This window comes from Pseudorca crassidens, chromosome 11, assembly GCF_039906515.1.
Source record: "Pseudorca crassidens isolate mPseCra1 chromosome 11, mPseCra1.hap1, whole genome shotgun sequence".
In the NCBI taxonomy this organism is placed as follows: Eukaryota; Metazoa; Chordata; class Mammalia; order Artiodactyla; family Delphinidae; genus Pseudorca; species Pseudorca crassidens.
Genome location: NC_090306.1, coordinates 33,343,540 through 33,358,444, shown reverse-complemented (window position 1 = coordinate 33,358,444; position 14,905 = coordinate 33,343,540). Strand labels below are relative to the sequence as shown.

Below are 14,905 nucleotides of genomic sequence, written 5' to 3'. Positions count from 1 at the left end.
CAACCACTGGATTTTCTGTTTCTAATATATTCTGGTATAACAAACTTGATACCTGAATTTACTAGGACTGTGTAGACTAAGTATAAAATTAATTTTGAATGAGAGCCAGAGGGCCTCTGTCATAAGCAAAGTCATGGATATTAGTGTATGAAATTGGTGACATCCACGTTGGTTATTGAGAAACATTTCTTGAATTCATCTCAACTTTTCAAATATTTGTCAGGCATCTGTTATATAAAGTCTAGATCACTGTCATAGCCTTTTATTTCATGATCAAATGCATTAGAGCACTTAATATGTTCAAGATGTGCTGCTGTACTAGGTATTAGGAATGCAAAAGTGATGAGCTAGGCCCTACTTTTAATTAGGGAGGCTGACCAGAATCTTCGCCATTGTAATATCTTAAGATTGGTGTGGAGGATCAGGCTTAAGTTATTTTACCTAGACCTGAGTTTTCTAGGGGAAATGATATTTAACTTGGTTAAGTAAGAGTCAGACAAATAAGTGAAGAGAAAGGCAGGGACATTGGAAGTGTAAAAGTCCAGAGGTAATAAAGAACTTGGAAAAGTTGATGACCTGAATAAAGCTCACTGTAGACGAAACATAAAATGGAACCGGAGAATAATACTGAGTTGTAACGCTGAGTACGTACATTAAGCAGGGACACGGATATGCAGACTGTGTAAACCATGGTAAAGATTTTGGGCTTTTTTCCAAGGATTATGAAGGGCTGTTTAAAGGTTTAATCTGTGAAGTGATATACTCAGGCTTATGCTGAGTATATCATGTTTCAAAGGTCATTTTATGTTAACCACAGATAATGGATGGAGAGTACAAGTCAAGGGATGGGGGACGGTGAGCATGCTGCCCAGTGGTCCGGGGTGGGGGGGAGACTGCAGTGATCCACACTAGAGCGTGGGCAGTACAAATGGTAGGGATTTTCACGAGGGAAAAACAGTAGGACTTGAAGACCAATAGAATAAAGGGAATGAAAGAGAGGTAGGTGTCAAGGCTGACTTTGTGTTGCCCAACTTCACAGATGGTGGTACAATTTACTGAACAAAGGAATACTGACAAGGGACCACACTTGAAAAAGAAGGTCGAGAACTGAGACTCAAAACTTGGCAAATTTGAGGTACCTTTGAAGTATATACTTATCCCCTGGGAAGGGACCAAAAGGTGCCCATTACTGTGTGTATTCCAACCTCTTACGCTGTTCCATCAGTCAAAAGTCCTGATAGTATGTCCCAGCAAGGCCACTTCTAAATTTTTACCAAGAGGAAATGAAAGTATATCATCCACACAAAGACTTGTAGACAAATATTCCTAACAGATTTAGTTATAAAAGACAAGACTGGAAACAACCCAAATGCCCATCAGGGAGTGCAAAGTTAAACTGTGGTATATCCTTGTAGTGGAACACTATTCAGCCATAAATAAGTAAGTGAATAAATGGAGTAAGCTATTGATACGTTCAACGACATGAATGAATCTCAAAATCATTATGCTGAGTAAAATAACCCAGACCAAGAAAAAAAAAGCATAATGCCATTTTTATAAAATTCTAGAAAATGTAAACTAATATATAGTGAGTAAAGCATAGAGAGAAGAAAGAATTGCAAAGCTGCACAAGAAAACACTGGGAATTATAACATATTTGGTATTTTGATTGGGATGATGGGTTTGTGGGTCTACGCATATATTAAAACTCACACTATTTAGTATACTTTAAATATGAACAATGTATTGTGTGTAAATTGTACCTCAATAAAGTTATTAAAAAGTCAACCCCCTGATCACCTGCTTCCAACCAGGTGAGCTCTCATTCCCTGTTCTATGTCCCATCATAACAACCTGTTTGATAATTAGCAGCATACCTGTTTGCTCCTTCTCTCCCTGTGGATTTCCAGCTGGGCGCCAAAAGAGATTAAGCCCCTTTTGTTCCATGTGTCTCTTACAAACCTAACACAGTGAATGAAAGGATGAAGCACTGGTAGTCTCACTCATGCTGGTAAATATCTGAGAATGAACACCTTTTCCTATCAAATCAGGTCCTACGAGGACAGGGCAATAGGGGATGGATCAATGGTGGATACTAGGAAAGGTGTCTGCTTACGGTGCTCTCACATGCAAGTGAGGGACAGGAGGGTAAACAGGAGAGGGACTGAGATAGTTAGGAAACAATGCTTTAACTTGAGACACATGTAGAAACCAGTAAAGAAAAATCTACGTGGAGGTGGAACACAATATAAAAACTATCCCATTTAATTTATGCTACCTATGAGACACCAAAGAACAATGCTTACATTTCAGGAATGGTGTTGGAAGTGCAAATCTAGAGGGAGATTTTGTGCATATGTTAGATGCAGCCGTCAGGGAACACCCATTCTGGAATGAAGCGATGTCACGTCACTTTGGGGTTTCACTGTCATTCAGCTTCACTCTGAGCTCACTGCCCTCAGGAAGCTAGCAGGTTAGACGCTTTAACTGAGAAGGGAAAGCTTTGAGTCCTGGGAGATATTCCTGTAGCTGAGAGTTTAATTTTAACTAAATGGAAACGGCAAGATTGAGCCTTTATGGAACATTTTAGGATTGTACACGGCGGCAGTCCCAAGATGAAAAACCAGGGTCCAAAGGTAAACTTAAAAAGATGCCTGTAGGGTCACTTAAAGCATCTGAAATGACCTACCATGGGAAATAAAATCCTAATGGGCAAATCCTTGTGCTTTATCTATACATACAAATGGAAAGTTAGATAGTTATCTAGCTGTTTTTAGATATTCAGTTTTATGCAAACGATGTTATTCTTAACGGCATTTTTGTAAGGCCCTCACTGCATACCATTTTAATTAAATTTTTATTTATTTAGCCACTGTGTTCACTGCCACGGAGCTGTAAATTATAATTTAAGATATAATTATTTCCTGATTTCAAGGATTAGCCTCTCTCTGCGCTACTTAAATAATACTTAAATAATATGATAGAAATTCTGTGATTCAACACTCAACTGAAAGATAAGAACAGTGTTTCAAGGGGGTTGGAAGAAGAGAGATCTATGTAAGCAATATGGAACAAGTAACTTTGCAAAGAAGAGATGGGCTTTGAGGCTACTCTTGAAGGATTCTTGAACTGGGGAAGTGATATAAGATAGAGAAGGGCATCCACATAGGAGAACAGGAGGAGTACAAGAGAGATACCACAGAAAGCTCTCAGGTTTCCCTCCTTGTTAAAAAAAAAAAAAAAATCTTATGGTGTCTGAGTTTGTTCAAAGTCTAAGAAAAATATTAGCATAGGCAGGGCTTCTCTATAATGGTGTAATGATCGAACCTGAAATAGAAACCACCTCAGGACAGAGGGAGGGTAAAAAGGCGTCAATTTCTCATTGTCTCCCATCAACACCCACTGTACTACACATAGTTTCATAGATTAAAATCTTTTTTGACTGTGGACCTCAGATTGGACTGCCTGCGAATATGGTGTTCCACAGCACAGGCTAGTTTTATCTGTTTCTGGATTTTAATGCTTATTTTAAACTTCTGTAGTGAGAGATACTCTAGCAGGGTACTAAATATCAAAACGGAATTCGTCTTTACTAATGGCTTTAAAGTTAATCTGGGTTAGGGATTATAAAATTATAGATATTAGTATTTCCCTACTGTGTGATGAAAGCAACCCATGCTATACCATGCATTTAAGAAATGTCACCACACAAATCCCAAGATGGTCTTCCTCCACAATTCCAATGGCCAAATCCTTCAGGAACAGAATGCCATCCTCTTCTTAAATAATAATGTTAGATATAGTATTATTTTTAGAGTTGCTTGAGGGTTTGTTTTCTTGGTTTTTTTTTTTTTTTTTTTGCGTTACGCGGGCCTCTCACTGTCGTGGCCTCTCCCATTGCGGAGCACAGGCTCCGGACGCACAGGCTCAGCGGCCATGGCTCACGGGCCCAGCCGCTCCACGGCATGTGGGATCTTCCCGGACCGGGGCACGAACCCATGTCCCCTGCATCGGCAGGCGGACTCTCAACCACTGCGCCACCAGGGAAACCCTGTTTTTTTTTTTTTGATGTTAACTATAACAGGCCAAGTAGGAGGCATAACCAATATGAGAGGCAGATCAACTTGCCTAGGGCCACAGATACCGCAAATAAAAGAAAATAATTTTAACACGTATTTAATATTTTACAGGTTCTAGGCAATATTCTATGAACTTTCACATACGTTAAAATCACCATAACAACTGTGTGAAGAGAATATTATTAGCCCAATTTTATGGATGAGGAGACCGAGGCTCAGTAAGATTAAAAGCAACAGAACACAGATATAAACTCAGGTCATCTGACCCCAATCCCAATAGTCTGTGTAATCATCATGATTAAAGTAACATGTATTAGGTACTTGCTCTATGCCATCTTCTCTGCTAAGTGTTTTATATAAATCATCTCATTCCCAGCATAATGTCCCTAGAAAGGAATATCACTGGCTAACATTCACAGATTCAGAAACAGGTTGATCAAGGTCACACAGCTGATAAGTAACCCAGCTAGAACTTGAAATCTGAGTTTAGAACTAACACTCTTTATTAATGTATTTTGCTGCCTCTTAAAGGATAGTGCAATCCTAAAAGTGAATTCAGTTACAGGTATTAGGACCTTATTCAGGCAATATCTATGTGATAAAGTGAGGGAGAAAATCCATTCTCTTGGGGAATCAGACAGCAAGCACACATTGAAATCTCATTAGAAATTAGTTACAGGAAATAATACGTTTAAATGTTTCAGTATATCATCCTCCTCCACAAAAAGGACACTTCCATTTTCGCTTAATATCCTATCCTTAATTAGCAATGACAAGAGCCTCAATTATGGATTGCTTTCTATATGTGCCTAAAGCCAAGCTTAGCAATTTATATAAAATATCTCATTTAATCCTCACAACCAGACTATTAAGTCTATGATTTCTTCCTGTGAACCAAGGGAACAGTATACAAAGCTCAAAGAACTCGAACAGGTGCTAACCTACCTAGTTAAGGGAAGCAGAGCAATTCTGGCCCACAAACACCTTGGAAGCTAATCATCTCTGCCTTTCACATGGAAGCCACAGTTGTGAGATTATTCAGCAGTCACCTGGTGAGATGTAAAGCATTTTATCTGATACAACTGTGGGAAATGTGCTATAAAAATAAACCCAGTGTGCCTTGCTTGTTGTGCCGAAGAAACCTCCCTGGACAGTGTGAGTGGATAAAATATTGAAGAAATATTGCTGCCCATGATTAGAGTTAGAGGGATGGAAAAAAAAATATATATTTTTTTGAAGCATATATTTGAGAAGGGGATAAACAGCCACAGACTTCCTTACTTTTTGTCCAGAGAATGTGAGCAATTCAGCAAAGAGCTCCTAGCCTTCGTCTGTGTAAAACTATTGCTAGACGTTAACTTGCCAGGGCTGCAGGACCCACCACCTCCTGCATGTATACCCTGTCAATGGAATGTGAGCAAAGGTAATGAATGTCACTTCTGGGATGGAGTGATTAAGAGCAGAGCCTCTACACCCTTTTCTCCTCTGTCTTCCAACTACATTCCAAAGGCTTTGAGGCCCTAGGAAATAGAGTCAGGACACAGAAGAAGCCTGGGCTCCTAATTCACTTCATGGAGAAAAGATCTCAGCAAATAAAAAATATCATGTTGGATTATGTCCTTAAAAGCAGAAACTCTATTAGATAGAGTTCCATCTTGGGCAGGTGAATACTCAAATACATAATAAGACTAAATAAAATATTTTTCTCCTGATATTCTGTTCATAAGACTATGATGATACTTGTCCAACTGTACAATAATTATGTGTTAACCTCTATGACTCCCCTCAAGACTGGGAGACCCTCCAAGGTAATGATAATGACTTTTTCACCTTTCCAGCTCAGCACCTAGATCAATACCAGGTATAGTATCCACAGTAACAAATATTTTGTGAATATATGAATGATGTGTAAATAGATGAATACAAGTATGAATAAATGAGTGAAGAGACTGGAGTATACAGAGAATAAAACAATTATTTTCATAACAAGACCACACAAATTACTTTCCATTTGACTTTAGAATGCATTTTGGAACTTATATTTAAATGTGGGTGTGTCCAAATCAATTCCAAATCATTCAAATAATAGAATTAAGTCAAACCATGAGAGGTTAAAAAAAAGAAAAGAAAAAAGCTTGTCTCTTTTGTTCTTCATCCTCAATTTCTCTCCCTAAACCTTTCTGGCTTAGGCAAAGCACCAACCTAACTTGAATTGTCCTTTTTCATTCAAAGTGTGTTACCTTCCTGCTGAGTGTCTTAAGTAAAAGATAAAGAATAAATATGTTCTCAGCTCCTGTGAGGCTGCAGGTTTAGTCTAGGTAAAGAAAGGGTAAAATAGAGAAGTTTGCCATTTTTTATATGACTTTCAAAGTTCTTCAAGGCTGTTTTAAGTCACATACCTGAATCAGAGGGTACCAAGCAGTCTGCTTAGGTATACAGTTCTGAATCTAATGTTTGTAAGTGGGACATGAGATAATGATCCCCTCAACCCTTGGGGCTGCCTGGTACAGCCTGGGTTACCCAGAACCCTGCAACTATTCACATTCAGCCACAAATAGCCTCTCTAGGGTCTCCCAGGAAGGTTACCCGAGAGAGAGAGAGTCAGACAAAAGGTCAAAAGTGGTCTCGGATGGCAGACACAGTGAGAAACGCCACACCCATGGGTCCATCAAAGTTCTCTCGCCATTCAACCAGTGGGCATCAGCTTGTGCAACAGCCAGCGGCGAGTATGCCAGTGCTGATGGTGAACAAGAGATTGCTAGGATTGCTACAAGAACTAATGATCCAGAGCAAAGATACAGCAGATCAGGGGCGGGAGTCCCAGGAGACCTTGTCAGCGTGGGTTTAGGTGGTTACCCGCCCATCTCTGTCTTCATGTAAAGACGATATGACCGCCTAGTGGATGTGAAGGCTCTACCACAGTCTGTGCCTTCTACCATCATTATTGGGACATACCTTACAAAAGCAACCACCAACTTGGAACGAAATCAGTCTCATACACATCATCAGATGATACTGCAATGAGTTTTTGTGTGCCAAAGAAAGAAGAAACTAGATTCTTTGAAAAACACTGGCTTGAAAATTTTTGATCGTAAAAATGATTAAAATTTTCTTGTCTAATGTGACGATCAAAAATAGAGAGATGTTATTAAAACATTGATTAGAATTACAGTCACAACTTCAAGAGTAAGATCTGGTAAACAAAACAAAACAAACAAAAAAACCAAAAAACACTTATGTTTGTGGAAGCAACTACAAGTTTCTCAGTAAAAATCCTGAAAAGCATTACTTGAAAATTATGTAAATTAAGTATTTGATATCTTTCCCAATACTTTATACTTTATTATGGCTTGTTATTTTAAATTTTTATTTACATTAGTTGTTTTACTTTATCATTGTTTAATATAAAGGCTATACAATTTTTACCAAGCTCCATTTAGATCCCCTCTAGTTTATTCTAGTATAGCATACAAGTATCATTTAATAAGTGTGCCATGAAGTGAAAACAGTAAGCAGTAGTACCTACCTATATAAGCAGCATATTAATATTCACAACTAGACAATGTGTTCTAGAGTCGAAGGGGGCAGAACCCAGAAGATACCCTTAGCCTACTGATTAGGTAAATATTCAATTTAAGATGATATATTCCCTAGACCACACAAAAAATAGATACCAGTGTAATAATAAGATTTGAGGTCTGTAATTTTATCTAGCAATGTAGCCCTTAAGGCAGCAATCGCTGGTGTTTCATGAATTAATTGCCTACCCTGGAGCTTTTCAACATAGAATACAAATTAATCCCACACACCTTACTATTATAAAATTTACTTACATTTTTCATGACACATGCAGAATCTAAAGATTTATAAATATGGAGTAGATAATGCTTTCCATTTAAATTTGGCATCAAGCTATCGCTCTGAGCCCAAAATAACAATGCAGACAACGCTGGTTTAAAAAAAATCCCAGATTTACTTAATTTTGGCTGTTTGTTCCTTTGCCTAAGTGTTTGGTTTTTTCTTTTTTTTTTTAATCTTACTCTCTAAAGCCAAGCCGAAGTTCTTTCTTCGAAGAATCAGATTTTTTGACTGATGGTGAAGCAGATGGATCACAAAATTAGGAGGTAGGACAACTGGATATTTCTGATTACAACTCTTTTACAGATTTGTTTGCTTGAGTATGGTTTTTTGCTTCTTATCTGAGCTAGAGTTTCCTCATCACTAGAATGAAGGTTTTCATTAAATATTTCTGAGTGTTCTTTTGAGCATCATGTGAATTTGTGATCCTGTCTAACTTGTTGCAGAAAAAATTTAAATGTATATAATCTCAGAAGTATTTATACTAGTTATAAATTCAAACAAAGTAGGGATTTTAAACGCTGAATTATCCTGATTTTATGCCATGCTGCCACTAATAAACAAACAGCAAGTTCCCTGATAGTGATTCTCTATTATGGGATATTGATATATTTTGGGATTTGGAGGTTGGATTGACCTCCCCCTGTTTACAAGACACAACTTTCTGATTTGCCACCTGCTATGTCTCCTATTCATCTTTTTGTAAGACTTTTTAAACATTAAGCAAAACCCTCATGGTACAGAATTTCCCACAAGTGGCCCACATTTGAACAGTAGGATTCAACTGAGACTTGAAGATGGGCCACACGCAGCACACCCTGCTGACATGTTCCTCTACCCACGTCCCTCCTTTTCTCACTGCCTGGTAATTGAAGTGTATTTTTGTCAGTGGTGTCAAAGCCTGTCTCCTAGGCTGTCTTATTATTTTTAAATCCCCGACAAGTCCACCACAGTGATCCAGCAGCTCCTTGCACTTTATAGGTGCTCAAGATCTATTGGCCAAGCCAACACGTCTCTCTCAGTTTCTCTAGACTTGCAGGTCCTTAACTGCAGACCCTAGGGTGACTGGGAGACACAGCAGCTGGCCTGGAAGAAACTGTGCATAAACCACAGATTTTTACTTATGCAGCTTTGTGCATTAATTCTGGATAAGCACATGATAGAATGTCATATGTGTGAACTTTATCTTTCAGGTGTAGTGATGGTGGGAAAGAGGCTGGTAATAGCTATTGTAGACCACACTGCATTACAAAAAATCTGATAAATCCAAGCAATTCAATTCAAAATGGTCAATTAAGGGGAAAAATGCAGTCATTTAACTTGATAATTCTACATGATACATTAAGTCTCTCACAGACTCCACCACAATGAAAGCGAAAAGAGTTGAACGAAGGTAGAGGAAGATTTTCTTTAAGGTCCACTACTTGATTTCTTTTAGCTCCTAAATATGTGGGAAGCAGTAAAGCATGGTGTTCAGGCCATTGTACTCACCTGATCTTGGAGTTGGGCAGTGTAATTTGTGCACTGGCTGAACAGATGGATAACTGATCATAGGCAAATTCTTAACTTTTCTCTTCCTCAGTGTCTTCATCTGTAAAATGGGGATATTATTGGTACTTACTTCTTAAGAGCTTTGTGAGGATTAACTACACTAATCCATGGACAAGAGACATGTTGTCTACATAACAGGTGCCCAATAAGTTACAGTGATTGTGCTGTGTGGTTGATAATGCCCATGACAACAATGATGGCATGTGTCTATTTTTATCATTATAGTGTGATTACACGTCATATATGTTGTATCTCCTTGTTCTGAGATTAACATAGCCTCTTTTAGAAACCACCAAAAGGCTCAACAGTATTGGTGAGAAACATCTGTGAGCAACAAACATTCAGACACAAACATTCAATTAAGACGACCGCTTCCAGAAGCAGTCTCTGAAGCATGTCTGATCTAGAAGGGATGCCCCCATGCACTTCCTGCTGGGAGAGAATCTTCTATTGTTGCCAGTCAGGATCATTCCCTGTTGGTTTAAATTAACCTGAAAGATCCTCAGCAGTTTAGGTATGTTTAGCTCAACATCGCAGATTGTTTATACCTGTGACGCAGGCACGTCAAAAAAACCACCACTGAGCCACTGGCTTAGGGTTTCCAGCTGAAGCTACAGCAGTTCTTTTCTGTAAGCACAGGAAATCAGCCAAGGTCAGTTTGCTTAAGACATTCAGGTAAACCGTTTGCTTTGTCAGAGCACTCTCTCCCAGGAACGACCAAGATATTCTGAATCATTTACTTCTTTCCCATTTGCCATTCTTTTCATGAGGTGGATTCCCCAATCGTAAACACAAAGAAAGTGTTTAATCAGAAGCAGCCAGAAGTGATTGGTGATAACTGGGATTTAATGGCTCAATCTCAAATCTAGTTTCAGTTGTGTTTCACCAGAGATTTTTCAGATTCTTGCTATGAGAGTTTGGCAGAAGACAATAAAAATCATGATTTCTCACTTTTTTCTGATGTTTTGCTATGGCGCTAAATAATATGTTCAGTATTCCCCTGGATATATATAAAGCACTTTACGTGGTGTGTTCATCATTTGCCTCTGACTAAAGTGTCCAAATGACTGAGAACTAATGAAAATCATTATGGATAGGAGCAAAGGATGTGTACCAAGATGTTCACTAAAGCATTGTCTACAATTGTGAAAATGAAAACATATATTATAAACTGTATAACAATAGGCATGAAGTATTTACTACTACATGGACTACTATGAAACCATTAAAATAATGATGTAGAAACAAAAAAATGTGAAAAATGGGTTTTAAAATAAAACAATAACACACTAATATTAGATTATTTAGTTATTATTCTGGGTCAAACCAGAAGAAAAACAAACAGTAATTTGAGCATGGAAAGTGTAATGAAAAAACTATTAATTATGAAAGAGGATTAGAGTAAGGAAGGAATGGCCAGCGACAAGTAAAGAGAATGCCAAAACACACAGTTAGCAGAAATAAGGAGAGCTGCTAACCCTCCAGTTGAAAAGAAGACCTCCTCCTCCCTGCCCACAGGACTGCGGTCCAGACCCGGTTGAAAAGAGCATGACTGTGGCTCACTGGATGGTAAAGAAGCTGCTGTGGTGTCTCACGGTGGAACTTTCTGGAAATATGCCCTCTGTAAGTTGCTGGAAATCCACATTCTAGGGTTCCAGTAAAACTATGCACGGGGAGATTTCTCACCTGAGGCGCTACTCCAAAACTGCTTGATAGAAGATGCCGACGGAAGCTGTCGTCCACTGCTCTCTCTGCGCACTGCTGAAGCCGACTACCGGAGAAGTTGTGAGCCCCGGGAGCAGGGCTGACGACGCCCTCGGAGCTGCAGGAGTGAGTGGGTGCTGAAGACGCCACCAAGAGCCTTCCCAGCAAGCACCGGGGCATCACGAAGCAACACCTTCCTCAGGTGCCATCAATTAGGAAAGCCTAACATCACACGAGCTGGCCAAGGAAAAACTATTTAAAGGACCCATAGCACTTTTCACAGAGCAAGTAACAAAAGAGTGAATTTCGAGCTGAGAGGCGGTAACCAATGTTACCTTAAGAAAAATTAAATTAAAACGGAGTTTTGTTTGGTTTTTTTTTTTCCGGTACACGGGCCTCTCACTGTTGTGGCCTCTCCCGTTGCGGAGCACAGGCTCCGGACGCGCAGGCTCAGCGGCCATGGCTCGCGGGCCCAGCCGCTCCGCGGCATGTGGGATCTTCCCGGACCGGGGCACGAATCCGCGTCCCCTGCATCGGCAGGCAGACTCTCAACCACTGCGCCACCAGGGAAGCCCTAAAAAGGAGTTTTTATCACATAATCGGTGAAATGCAAATTCAAGCAATAAGATGCCATTTTTGACTAAAACACAAACTGACACAAAGAGTATAATATTAAAACGTTAACAATGGCTCTCTTTGGGTGGGAAATTACCAGTGAATTTCTCATTTTTCTTGGAGCATTGCCATATTCCTACAATATAAATGTACATAGATTTCCAATGCACAAAAATAAAATACAATTATCAACTCAGCTACCCAATAAACTTAATATTCACTCAATAACTTTTACTCTATTTAATTACAGCATAAAATGTAAGAACAAATGCAATATGGATGCTGCATATTATAGGGACCCGATCAGTCTTACTCATTTTGTGGAATCAAGGAAAGGACCATTCAAGCGTTTCCATGAGTTTCTCTTCCATTCTACCTAAAACTCCCTCTTGCTGGAGGAATTCTGTCCATCAAATTCTAGTTATACAAATCAACACATTTCATATATCTTACAGGGGTATTAGTGCTTTGTGTGGGGGGGGGAGGGGTGGTGGGTACAGGTGAAATAAGTTTAGGAAATGATCAATGTACCAAAGGGGAACAGGTTTACATATTATTGTTTCTAACTGTACATACCACACAGGTTTGTACAGAACTGCAATAGTGTTTGGATCTAGCTAGAGCCTGGATATGATTCTGCTTTACCAACCCAACAAGGACCTTCTGTGCACATGACTGAATCAAGGTGAATGAACATGTTTGGGGGAAGTTTTAAAGGCCTACACAAAGCACTACAGCTCTGTCAAGTGATGTAATATAATTATAAAAGTTTTTTAAAAAAAATTTACTGTTGCCTTTCAGTCTACCTTCCTGTATTTTACTACACTCTACCTTATTTTAAATGTGATTTAAGGAAATGTTTTGCTCCATACTTTCTTAGTCTATCCCTCCCTTTCTTCCTCTCTGCCTTAGAATAAGGCAGAGAATAAATATATAAAGAATAAATATATAATCGAGCCAAAAAAACCCCCCTCCAGCTTATTTGTACAAAAAAGCTTCAACTAGCAACCTAAGTGTCCATCGACGGATGAATGGATAAAGATGTGGCACATATATGCAATGGAATATTACTCAGCCATAAAAAGAAATGAAATTGCGTTATTTGTAGTGAGGTGGATGGACCTAGAGTCTGTCATACAGAGTGAAGTAAGTCAGAAAGAGAAAAACAAATACTGTATGCTAACACATATATATGGAATCTAAAAAAAAAAAAAAGGCTCTGAAGAACCTAGGGGCAGGACAGGAATAAAGACGCAGATGTAGAGAATGGACTTGAGGACACGGGGAGGGGGAAGGGTAAGCTGGGACGTAGTGAGAGAGTGGCATGGACATATATACACTACCAAATGTAAAATAGATAGCTAGTGGGAAGCAGCTGCATAGCACAGGGAGATCAGCTCGGTGCTTTGTGACCACTTAGAGGGGTGGGATAGGGAGGGTGGGAGGGAGGAAGACGCAAGAGGGAGGAGATATGGGGATATATGTATGTGTATAGCTGATTCACTTTGTTATAAAGCAGAAACTAACACACCATTGTAAAGCAATTATACTCCAATAAAGGTGTTAAAAAAAATAAAAATAAGCTTTAAAAAAAGCTTCAACTACAAAGGGACATGTTACCGCCTGCTACCATCAATATAATACCTAACAATTTATCATTGACGCTGTAAGAAAGTTAGTGGTGTACCTAAAACCATCTTTCATTTTAAATATGCCTTGTTGTGCTAGTAATGATTTTCCTTTATTATCCCCAAGTCATATATTTAAACCTAAAGAGACAAACCCAATTTCACTTCTCTAAATTATTCTACTGTAACCACATGTACCCTAACTGTAGGAGATGCTTGAGCCATTTTCTACTTAAAATTCTGAAAGACTCGTGCTCACATAATCCCCACTGACACTGTTGCAAATGACCAAAAATTTCATCAAGGTCACTGGATCAGAACAATTAGTGGGTACATCAAGTAAAAAGCAATATAAAGGGTTAACACTAAGAATACCTTGAGGGAAAAGCCTAATTGTGTGCCTCTGTAGGTAAGACATCCATATTTCTTTTAAAATGCTTTTAGGGCAGTACTACAGATGCATGTTAATATACCCTGCTTGATTTAAAAAAAACTTTAATGGTGGAACACATCAAATTCAAATCGCACAAGTTGCAGCGCTTGATTTTTCTTAAAAGGTCCATTTTTACTCCTTACTCTTCAATCTTGACATCACTTTTAGAATGCGTCCCCAACACCTGCCCCCTGATCCAGGCAGGCAGTGATATTTCCTTACGTCTATGTTTCTTTTATCACATTGCATCATAATCATTTACTTAATCAACTTTCTGCTTCACTACAATATGAGTTCTGTGAAGCCAGGATCCATGTTTTATTAAGTTTGAATCTCCAAAGTTTAGTGGATTTGCTGTTTCAACAAATATTTATTAAATGTCTACTCTTTCCCAGATGTGTGTGCCGGGTATAAATAAGGTGGCTTGTCAAAAAAAGAGATGCGGTCCTTGGGCTCATGGAATTTAGAGTTCAGTGAGGGAAACAGTAAATTAACAAGAAAACATTCTAACAAATAATTACAAATTCATACAAGTTCTATAGTATAAAAGAGAAAGACGTTGCGACACATATTAACCTGGGGGAATTTCTCGGGATAAACAGGACAAGGCCACCCTTGGAGGCCACTTGGAAGCCACTTGGAAGTATGTGAGGCTCAACATAAGGGAATAGAGTGTGTGAAGTTTCTGAGTCCAGGAGAATTCAGCAGGAATAAATGGAGGAGTGAAGAAATAAATGATTTGGAAATGAACACTGTGGCAACATGATGGAAAGTTGAAACATTACCTGTGTCTCTAAGAAGCTTATAAACAGCAAGGAAATTGAGCCCGAGAATCCCCATCCTTTCCGTCCTGCAAGTCACTCAACCTATTTCTATTCTTTTTTCTTTTAACCAAGGCAGACATTGCTAATCAATCACGGCATTCTTCCCCCCTAAGGCTGGACAGAGCTTAAATTTGTTTCTTAATTCAGTGCTTCTGCCAACCATTACCACTCATTCAAAATGGGCACTCAAGATGATACCCTTTTGCCCTTCCT

The 14,905-nt window shown here is 38.9% G+C and overlaps 1 protein-coding gene across 46 annotated transcripts in view; it reads right to left on the bottom strand.

Moving 5' to 3' along the window:
• LOC137201792 (uncharacterized) overlaps positions 1–14,905 on the bottom strand; it is a 164,738-nt gene that overhangs the window by 86,273 nt on the left and 63,560 nt on the right. For 26 of the 46 annotated variants that reach the window (XR_010932362.1, XR_010932348.1, XR_010932342.1 and 23 more), the window contains 2 exons: positions 11,175–11,310; positions 9,429–9,528 (listed from right to left, as the gene is read on the bottom strand). The exons of 4 other annotated variants lie outside the window; for them this stretch is intronic. Coding sequence is in view for 18 of the 42 variants with exons in the window: in XM_067696147.1 (XP_067552248.1) it covers positions 9,429–9,528; positions 11,175–11,310 (236 nt within the window). In the remaining 24 variants the exon portion in view is untranslated. Of the gene's footprint in view, positions 1–9,428; positions 9,529–10,036; positions 10,116–11,174; positions 11,767–14,905 lie in introns of all 46 variants that reach the window. 16 more of the 46 variants (XR_010932349.1, XR_010932350.1, XR_010932352.1 and 13 more) reach the window with 4 other exon arrangements.